Source organism: Leucoraja erinacea, chromosome 4 (assembly GCF_028641065.1).
Source record: "Leucoraja erinacea ecotype New England chromosome 4, Leri_hhj_1, whole genome shotgun sequence".
Lineage (NCBI taxonomy): Eukaryota > Metazoa > Chordata > Chondrichthyes > Rajiformes > Rajidae > Leucoraja > Leucoraja erinaceus.
The window spans coordinates 52,624,875-52,643,967 of NC_073380.1; the positions used below are offsets into that span (position 1 = coordinate 52,624,875).

At 45.1% G+C, this 19,093-nt stretch overlaps 1 protein-coding gene across 1 annotated transcript in view; it reads left to right on the forward strand.

Annotated features, from left to right (window-relative positions):
- Positions 1–19,093, forward strand: part of LOC129696407 (laminin subunit alpha-3-like) — a 197,421-nt gene that overhangs the window by 15,226 nt on the left and 163,102 nt on the right. The window contains exons 3-4 of the mRNA XM_055634270.1: positions 16,680–16,797; positions 18,257–18,375. Coding sequence (XP_055490245.1) covers positions 16,680–16,797; positions 18,257–18,375 — 237 coding nt within the window. The remainder of the gene's footprint in view (positions 1–16,679; positions 16,798–18,256; positions 18,376–19,093) is intronic.

Genomic DNA, 19,093 nt, shown 5'->3' on the forward strand with positions numbered 1-19,093 from the left:
AAAAGGAAAGTGCTGTAGAAACTCGGCAGATCAAGCTGCTTCTGTGATGGTGAATGGACAGGCAACATTTTCGGTCGTTTTGAGTCTGAAGAAGGATCGTAACCTGAAAAGCCACTTGTTTGTTCTCTCCACAGATGCTGCCTGACCTGCTGAGGTCCCCCAGCACTTTGTGTTTTGCAAATGTACAGGGTGTTGGTGAGGCCACACCTGGAGTACTATGCACCTTTTGTCTCTAGACTGCTGCGGCTCACACAAAGTGAATTGGGCAGGTTAGAGTCAAGGAAGGAACATTGTAGACACATGGAACTGCAGAATATTGCCTAGAACACAAGGTGCTGGCAGCATTTCTGGAGAACATGGATAAGTGATGTTTCAGGTCAGGACCTTTCTTCAGACTGAAAAAATGTCACCTATCCATGTTCTCCAGGGATACTGCCTGACTAGCTGAGTTACTCCTTGTAGACACAAGGAACTGTAGAATCTTGCCTAGAAAGCAATGTCCTTCCTTGACCCTAACTTGCCTGATACATTTGCTGACTTACTTCAGCACTTTGTGTGCTTTTTCTTTCAAGGAAGGACTTTCCCTGACTGTGGAAAACTTCTGTGGATGATTTATTGTGGTCAATGTTGTATGGATGGAGTGAAAACTGGTAGAGCACAATCCAATAACTAGGCAAGGGTTCATGATTTAAATAATCATCATGAAATTTGTCTGGATTTAAAAAATACAGTCACAGAACAGTTCTTTGGATGTGTAACTTTTCTGGCAGATATACGCAGCGTGCATATTTCTTGTTTGGCAAAATGTGCGTGAGAGAGAGAGGGAACAATTTATCCCTGGTCGGTCAGTTCAGCAGCTGGCAGCTTCATCCGGCCTCCATCAAAGAGACACACGCCATTGATTGCTTTTTCAGGCAAGTAATGCGGAGATGCATGACTGTACCTGTGAGCAGAACCTTTGGCCATGTGCTCTGGGTGAAGTAGGATTTGCAATGGTTGTTGAGCCCTGTCCAATGACGTCAAATGATTCCACTGACAGCCATCTGGCCCATTGGAAAATTGCTCAGTCTGGAATGAAGTTTAGTTCTTTTATCCTCTGGGAATGAGTTACTAAACCAGGAAGTGCTGGGAATGTACAGAAGATAGACACAAAATGCTTAGTTTAGTTCAGAGATACAGCGCAGAAACAGGACCTTTGTTCCACCGAGTCTGCACTGACCAGTGAATACCCCGTACACTAGTACTATCCCACGCACTAAGGATAATTTACAATTTTTACCGAAGCCAATTAACCTATAAACCTGTACGTCTTTGGAATGTGGGAGGAAACCGGAGCACCCGGAGAAAACCCATGCGGTCACGAGGAGAATATGCAAACTCCAGAAATTATAAACTCTGTACAGACAGTGCCCATAGTCAGGATTGAACCCAGATCTCTGGCACTGTAAGGCAGCAATTCTACTGCTGCGCCACCGTGCCGCCCCTTGCTGGAGTTGAAAATGCTGGAGTAACTCAATGGGTCAGGCAGCGTCTCTGACGAAAAGGATTAGGTGACATTTTGGGTCGGAACCCTTCTTTAGACTGAAAGATAGGGAAGGCCAGAACAAAACAGGGCTGGCAACAGATGACCTCGGGAAGGGTGAAGTCCATAATAGCCCATCGTTAGATGCGCTAATGACGGGTATGCAAGGATGCGCATATGGTAGGACAGGGGGAGAGAGAGGGGGGCAATACAAATATGGCCTTTGGTACCTGAGATCTGGAGAAGGGAAGGATTCACCCTACAACCTCTACAACGATGTTACCAAGGAGTTTAAGGCTTGTGGACATGTAGAGAGAGGTTGGGATTTTTTTCTTTGGCTGTGGGGTGACCTTATTGTGGTGCTCAAGATCATGAGGGGCATGATTAAAGGGAATACTTTTCCCCAGGGTAGAGGATACCAAAACGAGGGCGTGGGCTTAAGGAAAGAGATTTAAGAGAGTCTTTTAGTGTGATTTAGAGCAATTTATAGAGGGCCAATTAATCTACAAACCCCCCACATCTTCAGGATGTGGGAGGAAACCAGAGCACCTGGAGGAAACCCACGCGGTCACGGGGAGAATGTGCAAACTCCACACAGACAGGATCAGGATCGAACTCGGATCACTGGCACTGTGAGGCAGCAACTCTACCAGCTGTGCATCTGTGCCCCCCTGTCAAGCTGATCAAGTCCTGAATCACAACGTTGTCACTCAGAGGGTAGTCCATATCTACAATGAGCTGCCTGAGGAAGCTGTAGATGAGTACAATAACAATTTTTAAACGACATTTGAACAGATATGTAGATAGGAAGGTACACAAAAAAAGCTGGGGAAACTCAGCGCGTGCAGCAGCATCTATGGAGCGAAGGAAATAGGCAACGTTTCGGGCCGAAACCCCTCTTCAGACTGATCGGGGGTGGGGGGGCGGGGAGAAGAAAGAAGAAGAGTCTTTCTCTTATAGATAGGAAGGGTTTGGATGAGGATTAGGATGTGGAAGGGGCAGTACTGAGGGAGGCCATATGTAGAATTTTCCTGATGTTAATTAGTTTATCATCGTTAATTCTACTTTATATCGCTTCCATTAGTGTTTGGGACATCCCTGGGCAGAACACAGATACAACCCTTTCTTTACCCTCTCCTGGGCAGGACTCTAAGCTGTGCTTCTGATAACTGAAGTGTGTTGCTGCTCCTTCCTACTGTCCTGGCGACAACATACAGTTAAATCCACACTGAGCCCTGGCAGATGGCCCAGACATTATCAGATATGGGATGGAACTACATGACTGAGACTCAGGCATCTGCGTCCACCTGTATGAACTTGAGTAACTGGAGAAAATTACAGTTTTGCTGCCAATCTTTCCGACTGCATTCACTGCCCAGTCTTGTTTTAATTCCCTTCGCACCGACAAGCTAACGCCAACGTTCAGAAACAAAAAAATCATTGCAGTTGCTGGTTTATACCCAGTGCCGGATTTAGATGAAGAGAGGCCCTAAGATGTTCCACTTGTGAGGCCCCCAACGACCGGACAGCCATGGCGGCCAAATCTCCCACAATTCAAAGCGAGGGAGAAAGTGCCCAGCGCCGACCAGTTGCCATTGCAGTGCGCATGCGCAGGGCGGCCGATGATGTGCTGGCCGTGGTTGTGCGCATGTGCAAGGCGGGCTGCCGTGCCGGCGGATGAGGAGCGAGCGGAGCCCGGCGGCCCGGACACGGATAGCGGGGGGAGATGGAGAGAGAGAGAGATAGAGAGGGGGGCCGCCCAGAGTTGAACGGTAGGTGTTCTGCCTTGGCCGGAGGCCCCCCTAGACCTCGAGGCCCATCAATTTTTTTGGGGGGCCCCTGGAATGTGGGGGCCCTAAGCTATAGCTTGTTTAGCTTATACGTAAATCCGGCACTGTTTATACCAAAGATAGATACAAAGTGTTGGTTTATAACTCAGTGGGACAGGCAGCATCTCTGGAGATGAGTGACGTTTCGGGTTGGGACCCTTCTTCAGACTCTGGAGAAAAAAGGATAGTTTTGTGTCGGGACACTTGTTCAGGTTCTGAAGAAGTGTCCCGACCCGAAACCTCACCCATCCCTTTTCTCTAGAGATGCTGCCTGACCTTGTTGAGTTACTCCAGCACTTTGTGTCTATCTTTGGTAAACACTAGCATTTGATAGATTTTATTGACAATAAATTCAACTTGACTTGACTTACCTTGATTTGAAGTTTATTGTTGTGGGAAATTCATTGAATTGTAGTAAATTGGATATTTTTGAACCAGATTGAAACAGCGTGCATATTGGAGACCTGTGGGCAGTGGGGCAGTGGGATTAGTGTTGAGATTGAGGCATGGTTGAGTAGAAAGAAGGGCAGTATGAATAGTTTGGGGATTGGTGCAGAAGACAGTGTAGAAAGTGGGGCATTGGGATTAGTTTTGGGTTTGATGCAAGTTTGGGTAGAAAGTTGGGAAGTGGGATTAGTTTGGGGGTTGGTGCAGGACTGTAGAAAGTGGGGCTGCGAGAATAGTTTGGGGATTGGGGAAGGGTGGTGCAGAAAATGAGGTTGTGGGAAGTTTGGGGATTATTTCAGGACAGTGCAGAGAATGGGGCGGTAGGATTAGATTAGGAATTGGGTTAAAACTGTGCAGAAATATAGACGGAGGGATTAGTTTGTAGGACAGTGTTGGAAGTGGAGCAGTGCGCTATTATGTTTGGAACAGCACCCAGAGTGCGTGAGATTTAACCCCACGCACAGGCAACTCATCCTAACACCATGAACAAATCAGCAGAAAGTTTAAACACATTGGCCCTTCCATCATTTTGAAGACATAATTGCAACAAACATAAGGAAATGTGGACTGAGGACAGGATAGTCCGTCTGTTAAACCCATGGGGTAAGGGACACGCTGCCACATGAGTCCTTGCCCAACGTATTATTTCTCAACTGGAAATGATCAAACCTCACTTATTTCTGTCTCATGCGCAAATGTAATCCAGCCAAATCTCCCTCCCAGCAGTTATCACGGTAGAACGCTGCTGATGGTATTACCGATAATCCTAAAAGCATGCAGTTACAAAACGTCCCGTGATTTGCATTTGTTTTGAACTTTGTAACCTTGAGGAAATTATAATTTAGTTCAGTTTGCGCTTACAGCATGGAAATAGGCCCTTCGGCCCATTCACTAGGATGGTGGAATCAAGAACGAGGGCACAGGTTTAAGGTGAGAGGGGAAAAATTTTAATAGGAACCTGAGGGGCAACATTTTCATTCAGAGGGTGGTGGGTATATGGAACGAGCTGCCAGAGGAGGTAGTTGAGGCAGGTATAATAACATTTAAAATGTATTAATTTACATCACTAAACCAGAAATTAGTATCCCAAACCTATTAAAACTAATAAACCAATTTGGTGCACTGTCAGGATACAAAATAAATTGGAATAAAAGTGAAATTATGCCAATAAGGGAACATAACAAACAGATAATACAACTATTCCCATTTAAAGTAGTAAATGAAAAATTTAAATATCTAGGTATCTACGTAACTAAGATATATACATCATTATTTAAAGCAAATTTCCCTCCATTATTGAATAAATTACATAAGAATATCCAATACTGGAAAACATTACCTATCTCAATGGTTGGCAAAATTAATGCCATAAAAATGATTTTTTTACCACAAATATTATACCTTTTTCAGACGATTCCGATATACCTGGCAAAAAACTTCTTTAAAAAATTGGACTCTATTGTTAATGATTTTATCTGGGATTATAAGAATCATAGGATAAGCAAAAGACACTTGTGTAAATCAAAAAATAATGGAGGCTTGGTTTTACCTAACTTTTTGTTTTATTTCTGGGCAGTTAATATTAAAAATATGAACTTCTGGTTGGGAGAAATAGACCAGCAACCAGACTGGTTAAAAATGGAAAAGGAAGATTGTATGCCTTATGACATTGGTTCGATATTATTTGCTACGTCCAAATTAAACAAGAAAATTTACAGGGAAAACCCTATAATATTTAGTGCTATAAAAATTTGGAAACAATTAAAAAATACATTAAAATTAGATAACTTATCTCTTTCTCTTCCAATCGTGAATAATTCATTGTTTAAGCCTTCATGTTTAGACGGGGGTTTTACACAATGGAAGAATAATGGAATTAAAAATATGGGACACCTTTACAAGGAAGGCTCTTTTTTGACATTTCAGGAGTTGCAACAGGTTTATGGACTTCGAGGGAATGATTATTTCAGATATCTTCAACTTAGAAATTATGTTAAATCAAATTCTAAAAACTTTCGAAATAGAAACCCAGAGATTCTTGACGAATGTTGGAATAAGCATCCTAATACAGAAAAATTAATATCTTTTATATATAATATCTTATTAGACAGTGACATCCCTATGACGGACCTACACAGACAAGCATGGGAAAAAGAATTAAATCAGGTAATAACGAAAGACACTTGGGAAGAAAGTTTACAATACATACATCAGTGTTCACTAAACGCCAGACACTCTCTAATACAATTTAAAGTAATACATAGGTTACATTACGCCAAAACAAAATTACATAAAATTTTTCAACATATCTCACCTATATGTGATAAATGTCAACATTCAGAAGCTACGTTATCGCACATGTTTACAAGCTGTACAAAAATTAAAAATTTTTGGGTAAATATTTTTAGTATAATATCCAAAGTAACCAAAACACAACTGGAACCAAACTCAAAATTAATAATACTCGGAATATTAGAATTAAATCAAACACTTAGAATAAACACAAAGAAACTTTATCGATTACAGTTTAATAACAGGAAAAAAATTAATCCTAAAATTTTGGAAAGGCCCTACGGCCCCCACAATCAGAATGTGGATTATAGAAATGACGGAGACCTTAAACGTGGAAAGAATTAGACTTGCCCTGTTGGACAAACAGGAATTATTCGTTGGAACATGGTCTCCTTTTATTGAGTACTTAAAGGGTCAGAATAGTTCAGCACAGGAACCTGACTAGCACCCGGACTAAAGATTGGATGAAATACTACACTTTGAAATATACGAACATATCTCGAATGATGTCTTTAAACTTAAACAAACTTTTCCATTCTTCCTTAATTACCTTTTTCACCCCTCTCTCTTTTTTTTTTAAATTTTTACATGGATAGGAAAGGTTTAGAGGGCTCGGGGCCAAATGCAGGCAGTTGGGACTAGTGTAGATGAGGCATCTTGGATGAGTTGGGCCGAAGGGCCTGCTTCTCTGCTGCATGATTCTATGACTCTACTTGCTGATGGAACAAACCTAAAGAGCCAAGTGGCTTTCCGCCATGCCTGTTTACCATGTTTCCTCTCTGTCCCCCCCTCGTTACTGATTTTCCCTCAGTCCCCCCACGTGCTTGGTGTTTGAGTGTAAACCTTCCAACTACTGTTGGGGTTGGTTAGGGAACTGATTGGAAGCAGATGTGGAAACAGCTGGCCAGGGCTGTGGCAGTTACTTCCACGCAAGGCAGTCGCTCTGGCATGAGTCACGAGGTTGATTCCGAGACCGGCAGCCACGTACCCAGACAGAGCCTCCCCAGGCACCTATCCCCGGAACAGACGGGGTGAATGTAGAGTCTTTTCCCCAGGGTAGAGGTTCAGGAACCAGACATTGGTTTAAGGCAAGAGGGAAGATATTTAATACGAAACTAAGAGGTCATCTTTTCACACAGAGGGGTGTGGGTGTATGGAATAAGCTGTCAAAGGCCATCGGGCCGGCACAGTGGCGCAGCAATAGAGCTGCTGCCTTACAGCGCCAGGGACCAGGTTTGATCCCGACTATGGGTGCTGTCGGTACGAAGTTAGTATGTTCTCCCTGAGATCGTGAGGGATAACTTTTTTACACAAAGGGTGGTGGGTGTATGGAATGAGCTGCCGGAGGAGGTAGTTGAGGCAGGCATTATCACAACATTTAAGAGTCATTTGGACAGGTACATGGATAGGATAGCTGTAGGGGAATATGGGCCAAACACAGGTAGATGGGACTAGTATAGAAGGGGCATGTTGGTTGGCGTGGGCAAGTTGGGCTGAAGGGCCAACTTCCACACTGACTCTTAGAATATGAATGGAGGGATATGGATCATGTACAGGCAGAGAAGATTAGTTTAACTTGATACCATGTTCAGCACGGACATTGTGGGCTGAAGGGCCTGTTCCTGCACTCTTTCCCCCTCTGTGTTCCCAGCAGGGGGAGAAGATGGAAAGGTGGCAAGGTATTGAAAGGAAAACGGACCTTTTCCCACTTTGCTTGACTTGCGCACATCAGGGAGCTGCGGGCATGCACATCTGCACAGCAGGTTGCGGCAGCTGCAGGGGGAGACATCCCAGGGGAGACTGCAGCGCTGACGTGTGCTGGCCGGGCAGCATTCCAGCTTGAAACTAAACCCAACGTGATGTGTTCCCATGCCAAGATGCACTTGAAGCCCAGGACTCACATGACACACTCAACATTGCTCCATCTGTAGTTTTGCCATCACAACTTAAATATCAAAATTAAAATCACATCAAAAGTGTATAATTTGAACATAGAACAGTACAGACATGCATCTCTGGAGAACATGGGTAGGTGATGATTCGGGTCGGGGTTCTTTAGACGTTTTGAATCTGAAGAAGGATCATGACCTGAAACGTCACCTGTCCATTCCCTCCACAGATGCTGTCTGACCCTCCGAGTTCCTCCAGTACTTTGTGCTTTGTAAATGTACATGGTGTTGGTGAAGCCACACTGCATACTGAGAGAAGTCCTTTTGTCTCTAGACTGCTTCAGAGCACACACAGTGAATCAGTCAAGGAAGGAAATTGTCGACACAAGGAACTGAAGAATCTTGCAACACAAAGTGCTGAAGTAACTCTGTGTCAGGCAGCATCTCTGGGGAGGTGACGTTTTCGGTTCAGGACCTTTCTTCATAGGTGTTGCCCGACCTGCTGAATTACTCCAGCACTTTGTGTCTTTTGTGTAAACCAGCATCTGCAGTTCCTTGTTTCTAAAATAGAACAGTAGACTACTAGAACAGGCCCTTCAGCCCACAATGTCCATGCCGAACATAATGCCAACCCCAACTCTTATCTGCCAGTACATAACCCATATCCCTCCTTTCCCTGCATTTCCATGTGTCTATCCAAAAGTGTCTTACACAGCATTATGTATTAGAAATAGTGGTATTTAATGCCACAAAATGATGCGAGGCATAGGTAGGTTGGGCAGTCAGAACCTGTTTTCCCTGGGGTGTAAGGGTCAAAAACTAGAGGTTTTAGCTTTAAAGTGAGAGGGGTAAAATTTAATGGAGATATGCAGGGGAATTTAATTTTACACAGAGAGTGGTGGGTGCCTGGAATGCGCTGCCAGGGGTGGGGGTGGAGGCAGATACGATAGTGGCATTTAAGAGGCGTTTAGATAGGCACAAGGATATGCAGGGAATGGAGGGATACGAATCACATGCAGTCAGAGGAGATTAGTTTAACTTGGCATCATGTTTGGCACAGACTTTGTGGGCCGAAGGGCCTGTTCTTGTGCTGCACTGTTCTATGTTCAATATGTCAACTGGGTTTGGCAATCATGCACCAGCTGTGCTCCTACCTACAGTCCTAATCAGGGCCGGCCCCATTGAACATTGGGTAAAGACCCACACCACCCTGGCCACACACTCAGTTCAATCATGCCATCGGGAAAAAGAAGGTACAGGAGCCTGAAAACTGTAATGTCCAGGAGCAGCTTCATCCCTAGTCTTCACAATCAAGTAAGATCAAATAGAACAAGTTGTCCTACAACTTTAGGCTGTGCACGCCATAGATAAATAGATAGATAGCCTTTTATTGTCATTCAGACCGAAGTCTGAACAAAATTGCAGCAGTCATACATATAATACCATACAATAAAACAACAATAAACACACATTAACATCCACCACAGTGAGTCCACCCAGCATCTCCTCATTGTGATGGAGGCAAAAGTCTTAGGTCGCAGTCTCTTCCCTCCTCTTCTCCCTCTGCGCTGGGGCGATACCCCCTGGGCGATGTTAAGAACAGTCCCGCGGTTAAAACACCGCGGCCTGGGGTGGTTGAAGCTGCCGCCCACCAGTCCTGCAGAAGCAGCTGCTGGCCTGCGGCCGAACCCCGGACTCAGTCCACCGCCGCCAGAACACCGTCCCAGCCACCCTCACGTGAGTACTGTGCCGTCTTCAGCCTCGGGCTGGGCCGCCCCGACTTGGGCGCCGAACCTCCCCCGGACCGGGCCGCCCCGACTTGGGCGTCGCTTCTCCCCCCCGGAGCAGGCCGCCACGACTTGGGCGCCGAACCTCCCTCGGGCTGCCAGCGCCGCACCTTCCCGAGCTCGGCCGCTCCGACGGGAGCCTCGTTCCCCCCTCGGGCTGGCCGCCCTCACGGGAGCGTCCCAACCTCTTCCAGCCCTGTGCCGGACCACCCTCACGGGAGCGAGCTCAGAGCGAGTCCTGACGGTGCTCTGCCTCTGGAGCCTCGAGGTCGTCAGCTCCATTAGGCCTCAGCGCAGACGGAGGCAGAGAAGGGGAATACGACAAAAAGGTCGTATTCCCCCGCAGGGAGAGACTGCAAACCCCGTTTCATACCCCCCCCCCCCCCCCCCAAAACACAAGCTAAAACCAAAAAAACTAAACTAACCAAACAAAAGAAACAACATAAAAACACAAAGACAACGGGACCGCCATACGCAAGAAGAAGGAGAATAAGAACGGTTTCCAACCGAAACATCACCCATTTCTTCTATCCAAAGATACTGCCTGTCCCGCTGAGTTACTCCAGCATTTTGTGTCTATCGTCAGTATATTCTGTCGTGCTGCTGCATGTAAAGAATTCATTGTTCTGTTTGGGACAATGGATAATAAAACACTCTTGACTCTTGAATGTGATCTCCCAGAGTTTATGCTGACAGCTATACAGGTTCTGTGGGATGAACAAACAATATAACGTTGAGCCCTCGATGTCTCTGAGCTTACTTGTGACCGAACACAAGTGGAGGTTTAATTCAGGTGTTTACACTGGCTCAGTGTGGTGTTGTAGCCTCAGACACAAGACCCGCAGAACAAAGTCAGGCCACGGTGCTTAATCTTCTGTGTCTACAGCCATTTAACTTCAGGAAGAGATAAATGTCCAGCCTTTGTATGAATAGACTGTAGACACAATAAATCCAGCAACTTGTCTTAAACAAAATATCTTACTGTTATGGAACAAGTAGACCAACATATTTGAAAGGTCAGGCACATCGTTTGCAAGCAAGCTTCAACTGCTTGACTATAGTCAAGTCTTTTCTCACCTCCAGCTCTTCCCCCCCCCCCCCACCCCACCCTCTACTTTCAGTCTTATGAAGGGTCCGGACCCGAAACATCACCTGTCCTTTTTCTCCAGAGATGCTGCCTGACCCACTGAGATACCCAGCACTTTGTGTCTATCTTTGGTATAAACCAGTGCCTGCAGTTCTTTGTTTCTACAAGATGATGAAGGTTCTTGACCCGAAACGTCACCTATCCATGCCCTGCAGAGATGCTGCCTGATGTACTGAGTTACTTCAGCTCTTTGTGTACTCTTGAGATGATTGTCCTATTAGTTTTTAGAAAACAAATCCAAGAGGGGGTCCATATTCCTGCTGCCTCACAGCGCTGGAGACCTGGGTTTGATCCTGACCTTGGGAGCTGTCTGTGTGTAGTTCTCCCTGCGACCGGATGGGTTTCCTCCAGGTGCTCCAGTTTCATCCCACATACCAAAGACGTGCGGGTTTGTAAGTTAATTGACCCTCTTTAAAATTGCCCCGAGTGTGTAGGGAGTGGACGGGAAAATGGGATAACATAGAACAAGTGTGAATCATTGGTCGATGATTAGCGGAGACACGGTGGGCTGAAGGATCTGCTTCCATGCTGTGTCTCTCTAAATCTAAATCTCTCCAAAATTTAAAACAACAGTCAGTTTGGCGACACAAGAGACAGCAGATGCTGGAACCTTGAGCAATAAAAGCAAAGTGCTGGAGGACTTCACCGGGTTAGGCAGCATCTATGGCTGGAAATGGACATGCAACGTTTCAGGTCAGATTCTTCAGCTTAGGTGGGGCATGTTGGTCGGCATGGATGAGTTGGGCCGAAGGGCCTGTTTCTGCTCTTTATGACTCTGTGACCCATTGAGTTCCTCCAGCAGTTTGTTTTTGGCACGTAGATCTACCCAGATTCCAGTTGCTTTGACTCAACCTGTCCAGTGTTGATAGATACCTCCTTGCAAGTAAGGCTGAGATCATTCATGGAGTGACATCACTGCCAAAGTAGAGTTGCCACAGAGATTATTATTTAAACAACAATAACTACAGATCATCCCAGCCTATCTCACCTCCCAATAAATCTACCTCTGCAGATGTTTTGTTAAAGCTGTGTGGCAACAGTTGTGATTTTCAAAGTAACTATAGACTGAATCCCGTAACTGTTTGACACTCCTTTTGAGTAATTCCAAACAGTTAAGACTAGAGCAAGACTGTTATATTCAAACATTACCAAAATAGGCACCAATACAATGTCTGTCCAATATTTTAATCGAGCCCATGATGATTTTTCTTGAAAAATAAAATAAACTGATCTTCTGCACTGAGATGCTTTGAATACCAAGTCAAGAGTGTTTTATGATCATATCCCAAAACGGAACACTGAAATTCTTACTTGCAGCAGCACAGCAGATATGTAAAAATAGACACAAAGTGCTGGTGTAACTCAACGGGTCAGGCAGCATCTCTGGACAAAAGCCGGACTGAGCCTAGGCCTACGTGATGTGCCGAACACCTCCACTCCGTCCGACTAGGCCTATGCGATCTTTAGGTTGCCAAACATGTTAACACCCCTTCCCATTCCCACACTGACCTTTCTGTCCTGGGCCTCCTCCACTGTCAAAGTGAGGCCACATGCAAACTGGAGGAACAAAACCTCGCAATTAGCTTCCCCCTTGACTCCATCCAAGGACCCAAGTAGTCTTTCCAGGTGAGGCAGAGGTTCACCTGCACCTCCTCCAACCTCACGGTATCAACTGATCTACATCAGTGAGACCAAGCGTAGGCTTGGCGATCGCTTCGCCCAATATCTCCGCACAGTTCGCATATACCAACCTGATCTCCCGGTGGCTCAGCACTTCAACTCCTCTTCCCATTCCAAAACCGACCTTTCTGCCCTGCGCCTCCTCCATGGCCAGAGTGAGTCCCACCGAAAATTGGAGTACCTCATATTTGGCTTGGGTAGTTTACACCTCAGAGGTAGGAACATTGACTTCTCCAGTTTCAGGTAGTCCTTGCTTTCTTCCTCGTTCTCCTCCACTTCCCAGCTCTCCCACAGCCTACTGTCTGCACCTCTTCCTTTTTTCTTCCCGCCCCCCCACCCCCACATCAGTCTGAAGATGAGTCTCGACCCGAAACGTCACCTATTCCTTCGCTCCATAGATGCTGCCTCACCCGCTGAGTTTCTCCAGCATTTTTGTCTACCCTCGTATTTAGTTTGGGCAGCTTACAACCCAGTGTTATGATAATGATTTATCTAACTTCAAGTAACCCTTGCATCCCCTCTCTCTCCGTCCCTCCCCCACCCTAGTCATCGTACTACTGTCACTGTTGTCCTGCTTACCTTCCCTGGTCGTACCCATTGTTATCACCTTTTCCACTGCCAACAATGGACCATTGTGAGCTCCACCTTTCCTTGATCATCGGTGCTGGCTTTGATTTGTTCTTTTCATATGTTTCATTCATTTGTTCTTTGTACCTTTTCATACCTGTTTTCCCCCCTGACTCTCAGTCAGAAGAAGGGTCTCAACCCGAAACATCACCTATTCCTTACATCCAGAGATGATGCTTGACCCATTGAGTTACTCCAGCATTTTGTGTCTATCTTCAGTTCAACAGTTCCTTCCTACATATTTTATCCATCTACTTTGGTCCATAGGTCAAGGACCTTGATGTACCAGATTCCCCCATATCATTTATCCATAATTATACATTTGTGTCTCTCGACCTTTGAATCATCCATCAATGGGAACAGCGTCCTTCTCTCAACCGTCTCTAAACCATTCCTGATCATGGGTGAGAGGTATAGAGAAAAAAATAAATAAAATAGATCGGGTAAATGCACAGTCCTTTTCCCAGAGTAAGGCAATTGAGAGGACGTAGATTTAAGTTGAGGGGGGAAAGATTTAATTAGTGATTGTTAAATTAGTGACCTGAGGGGAAACTTCTTTACACAAAAGATGGTGAGTGTGTGGAACGAGCTGTCGTAGGAGCTCATTGAGGCATGTATTATCAAGTCAAGTCAAGTCATCATGTTTATTTGTCACATACACATATGAGATGTGCAGTGAAATGAAAGTGGCAATGCTCGCGGACATTTGTGCAAAAAGACAAACAACCAAACAAACTATAAACACAATCATAACACACATATACCTTTACATAATAAATAATGGAAGGAAAAATGTTCAGTAGAGTTAGTCCCTGGTGAGATAGGCGTTTACAGTCCGAACATGTAAGAAACCTTTGGACAGGTACGTGGATAGGATAGGTTTAGAGGGATATGGGACAAGCTCGGGCAGGTGGGACTAGTGTAGATGGGACATGTATTGGTTGGCGTGGGCTAGTTGGGCCATCCATGCTGCATGACTCTATGTCCACCACTCCACAAACCTCCTCCCAACCTCCACTAACCCAAGGAGACAAACCTCAGCTTCTTCACCACCAAGCCCGCAGTGACTTTCAGGCCCCCACCACTCTCTGTTTTTAAAAAAAGCTTGCCCTGCACATCTCTTTAAACTTCACCGCTCACAACTTAAAGCTATACTGTCTAGTCTTTGACGTTTCCACTGTGGGAGGAAAAAGGTTCTAACTGTCTATCCTAGCTATGCCTCACATAATTTTATATATTTTACTTTAGTTTAGAGATACAGCACGGAAACAGGCCCTTCGGCCCACCAAGTCCGCACCAACTAGCGATCCACGTTTTTTTAGTCTAGTTTGGTTTAGAGATACACTAGCACTATCCTATACACTAGAGACAATTTACAATTCTTACTGAAGCCAATCAACTCACAAACCTGTACATCTTCGGAATGTGGGAGAAAACCAGAATGCCCAGAGAAAACCCATGCTGTCGCGGGGAGAACGTACAAACACCGTATAGACAGCACCCGTGGTCAGAATCGAACCCGGGCCTCTGGCACTTTAAGGCAGCAACTCTACCGTCGCGCAACCGTTACGCTCCGATTTCTGTCAGGTCTCCCCTCAGGCTTTGACATTCCAGAGAAAACAATCCAAGCAAACAACCACGTTCTCTGTTGCAAAGTCTGTACACCCCCTCACCTCACCTCTACGAACAGCCTTTTATCTCCCAGTGCAATAATTTGTATACCTGAGTTCCCTTGAGCTGTGATTACCTAGTATTTATCTCATTAGACTCTATTTATACATAACTGTGAAACTGAATAACAGCCTTCAGCTACGGAACCTCTGATTAACATCAATAAATGTTGATCTCTGAACAGGTCTAGGAATCTTTTCTTCTGCAATATTTCTGTATCAACAGTCACTAATTAAAGAGCAATTAAGACTGCAATTTCTCTTGTAGAGACCTGTCATTTTCTTTATTCGGCTAATTTATTATTAATTTCCCCTTCAAATAAACACTCCATCAATTTAAGGGGGGTTAAGAGCACTGTTATCACTTTGGGCTCGATATATTATTTTTTTGTTCATCAGCCTGATGAGAGAACCATTGTTCTGATTCCTCTAGGCCAGGCAGCTATAGTCTCCCGAAAGAGAAAGTGTAATCATTTCCCTTGGCATCCAGTGGCTTTGTTCGCACCAACTACTTACCGTCAGTATCCAGGGTGTTAACACAGAGCAGTGCAGCACAGGAACAGACCCCATGGCCCACAATGTTCGTCCCGGGTATTATGTCAAGAGTCAAGAGAGTTGTCATGTGTCCCGGATAGGGCAACAAAATGAAGTTATGTCTACATAAACTGCAGTTAAATCAAAGTGAAAACTCTAAACAAACTTCATCCAGGGCCTGGAGATAATGGGGGATTGACTTTCACGCTGAACAAAAGTAGGTGGGAAAGAGCATAAAGAGGTAAAGAGATCACTAACATATGACAGTACAGCACAGGAACAGGCCCTTCGACCCTGCATATCCATGTGCCTATCTAAAAACCTCTTAAACACCACCATTGTATCTGCCTCCACCCTGGCAGCATGTTCCAGGCATGTACTAAACACTTCATTTAAAAAAAAAAAAATTTTTTTTAATTTTATTAGAAGCAGTATACAAAAGTATAAACCGCGGCATGTGACATAATACATTTATTGTACAGCTTCAAGTGAACACTTCATTTTTTAATTGTGTTTTGCTCTTATGTCTTTTTTTTGCACAATTTTGGTTGTGTGTAATTTAGGTATAATCTCTGTATAATTTTTTTATTGGGCGCTGTCGGCTATTTTTTTTATTGTATCTGTAGAAACAAGGAACTGCAGGTGCACCAAAAAGGGCACAAAGTGCTGGAGTAACTCAGCAGGTCTGGCAGCATCTCTGGGGAACATGGACAATCCGTGCTCTGCAGAGATGCTACCCTCAGGGCCTGTCCCAGTTTCACAACCTAATTCACGACCTCTGCCGAGTTTGCCCTTGACTCACATAAGCAGCATGACCATCACGAGGTCGTAGGAGGTCCTAGGTAGGTCGTAGCAGGCCGTGATGCTAGTCGTAGGTACTCGTGGCATCAAGTAGGTTGGGGCGTTTTTTTCTAGCATGATGAGAAATGTTCACAAGTAAAAAAGGTTGTGAATTAGGTTGTGAAAGTGGGACAGGCCCTTTATTCACTAAGTTACTCCAGCACTCTGCGTCGTTTTTTAAAATCATTGTACTTGTAGTTCACTACACTTGTGCGTATGACACTTAACTTCAACTTGAATTAGACTGTGGTGGTTCATGAAGGTGGCTCTCTACCTTCTCTATGGAAGAGCAATAAATCCTGGCCTTGATATTTAAATCCTGAAAATGAATTAAAAATAATCTATTTAACGGTGTACATCTTCCCGGTTGTAAGTTCCATTGTATTATTAATGAACGCCTGTGTCTTTTTAACAGCTCTTCCATGTGGCTTATTTACTTATCAAGTTTGCTAACTCTCCTCGGCCAGACCTCTGGGCCCTTGAGCGCTCAGTTGACTTTGGAAGATCGTACAAGCCTTGGCAGTACTTTGCTCGTGAGTCTCACAGCTTTTATTTTCCTTTGTTTTCTACGTGATGCCTAGTTAAACTAGTCTCCGGTATATAGACTCACACAGAAACATAAATTGTACATAAATTATACAAAAAGGAACGACTGTGGAGAAAATAGTGCTGAAGATAAACACAAACGCTGGAGTAACTCAGCGGGTCAGGCAGCATCTCTGGAGAGAAGGAATGGGTGACGTTTTGGGTCGAGACCCTTCTTCAGACTGTGAGTCGGGGGCAGGGAAATTAGAGATATGAAAAGTTACAGAACAAATCAGAGCCAGGACCAATGACAGGAAAAGTAGGGCCCATAATGGTCCATTGTTGGCTGTGGAAGAAGTGATAATGAAGGGATACCAACAGTGAAGCACGCAAGAGGGCTAAGGTGGGGGAGGGGTGCAGAGGGAGGGCATATGCAAAGGTTACTTGAAAGTCGATAAATCAATATTCATGCCACTGGTGTAGGAAAGAACTGCAGGTGCTGGTTTAAATCGAAGATAGACACAAAATGCTGGAGTAACTCTGCATCATATCTGGAGACAAGGAATGGGTGACGTTTCGGGTCGAGACCCTTCTTCAGACAGATGTCAGGGGAGTGGGCGGGACAGAGATAGAATGTAGTCGGAGACTAAGACTGGTGGGAGAACTGGGAAGGGGGAGTGGATGGAGAGAGAGGGAAAGCAAGGGCTATTTGAAGTTAGAGAAGTCAATGTTCATACCACTGGGTTGTAAGCTGACCAAAAGAAATACGAGGTGCAGTTCCTTCGAGAAAACAATGCTGCCGACCTGCTGAGTATATCCAGTATCCTTTGCATTCTGACAAGTGTAGTATTTTTCCATCCCATTATAATTCAGGTCGATGATCTTTCTTCAATTTCCTGATGATTTACATAACATAGACAGTACGGCACAGGAACAGGCCCTTCAGCCCACAGCGTCTGTGTTGAACTGATACCACGATAAACTAATCTCTGCCTGCACGTGATCCATGTCACTCCATAACCTGCATGCCCATGTGCCTATCAAAATGCCTCTTAAATGCCTCGCATCTCAAAGACAATAAAATATAGGAGCAGAATATTTCCTGGACTTTATCTTGCAAAAAACATTACTCCTTTTATTCTGCATTTGTACACTATGGACAGCTTGATTGTAATCATGTATAGTCTTTTCGCTGACTGGATAGCACGCACCAATAAAGTTTTTCACTGTACCTCAGTACACGTGACACTAAACTAAACTAAACTACAATAAAAGGATAGGAAGGATTTAGAGGGATATGGACCAAATGCAGGCAAATTGGACTAGCTCAGTGTGCCAACTTGGTGAGCATGGAGCAGTTAGGCTGATGGGTCAGTTTCTGTGCTGTATAGCTCTGTGACTTTATGCTAAGGTATGGGTAACAAGTCTCAGGTTTAAAAAGATGTCTTTGGCCTCTGTTCTCCCCAGATTCCAAACGAGACTGCGAAGAGCTGTTTGGGACGAGAGCACATGAACGGATTACGAGGGATGACGATGTTATCTGTACTACGGAGTATTCGCGGATTCTGCCTCTGGAGAACGGGGAGGTGAGGATCACGCCCGACATCGAGGGTCACTCGTGGAAGCGAGGCAGAGTGAAGTTCAACTTCTGTCATGCAGGCTGTCCGTGGACGGGGGCAATCACGCAACCAGTCTTTAGACTTTTAGACTTGAGAGATACAGCGTGGAAACAGGCCTTTCAGCACACGGAGTCCGTGCCGACCAGCAATCCCCGTACACTAACACTATCCTACACACTTGGGGCAATTTACAATTTTACCGAAGCTAAGTAACGTACAAACCTGTACGTCTTTGGAGCGTGGGAGGAATCTGAAGCACCTGGGGTAAAACCACTAGGTCACAGGGAGAACACACAATCTCCATACAGACAGCAACCGTAGTCAGGATCGAACCCAGGTCTCTGGCGCTGTAAGGCGGGAACTCGACCGCTGCCCCACCGCGCCGCCCACTTTGCTGGCCATAGAACATGGAACAACAGCACAGCACCAGGCCCTCAATGTCTGTGATGAAAATGACGCCAAGTTAATCTCTGCTGCTTGCATGTGACCATTTCCCTTCATTCCTCGCACGTCCATGTGCCTATCTGAATGCTTCTTAAATGCCACTGAGAACGGAGAGGAAATGAAGGATTCATGTGGAATCAGTGTAAATGGGCGGGTAATGATCGGTACGGACCAGGTGGGCTGAAGGGCCTGTTTCACTGCTGCATCACTATGCACCTCGATGATATTAGGGAACTAAACA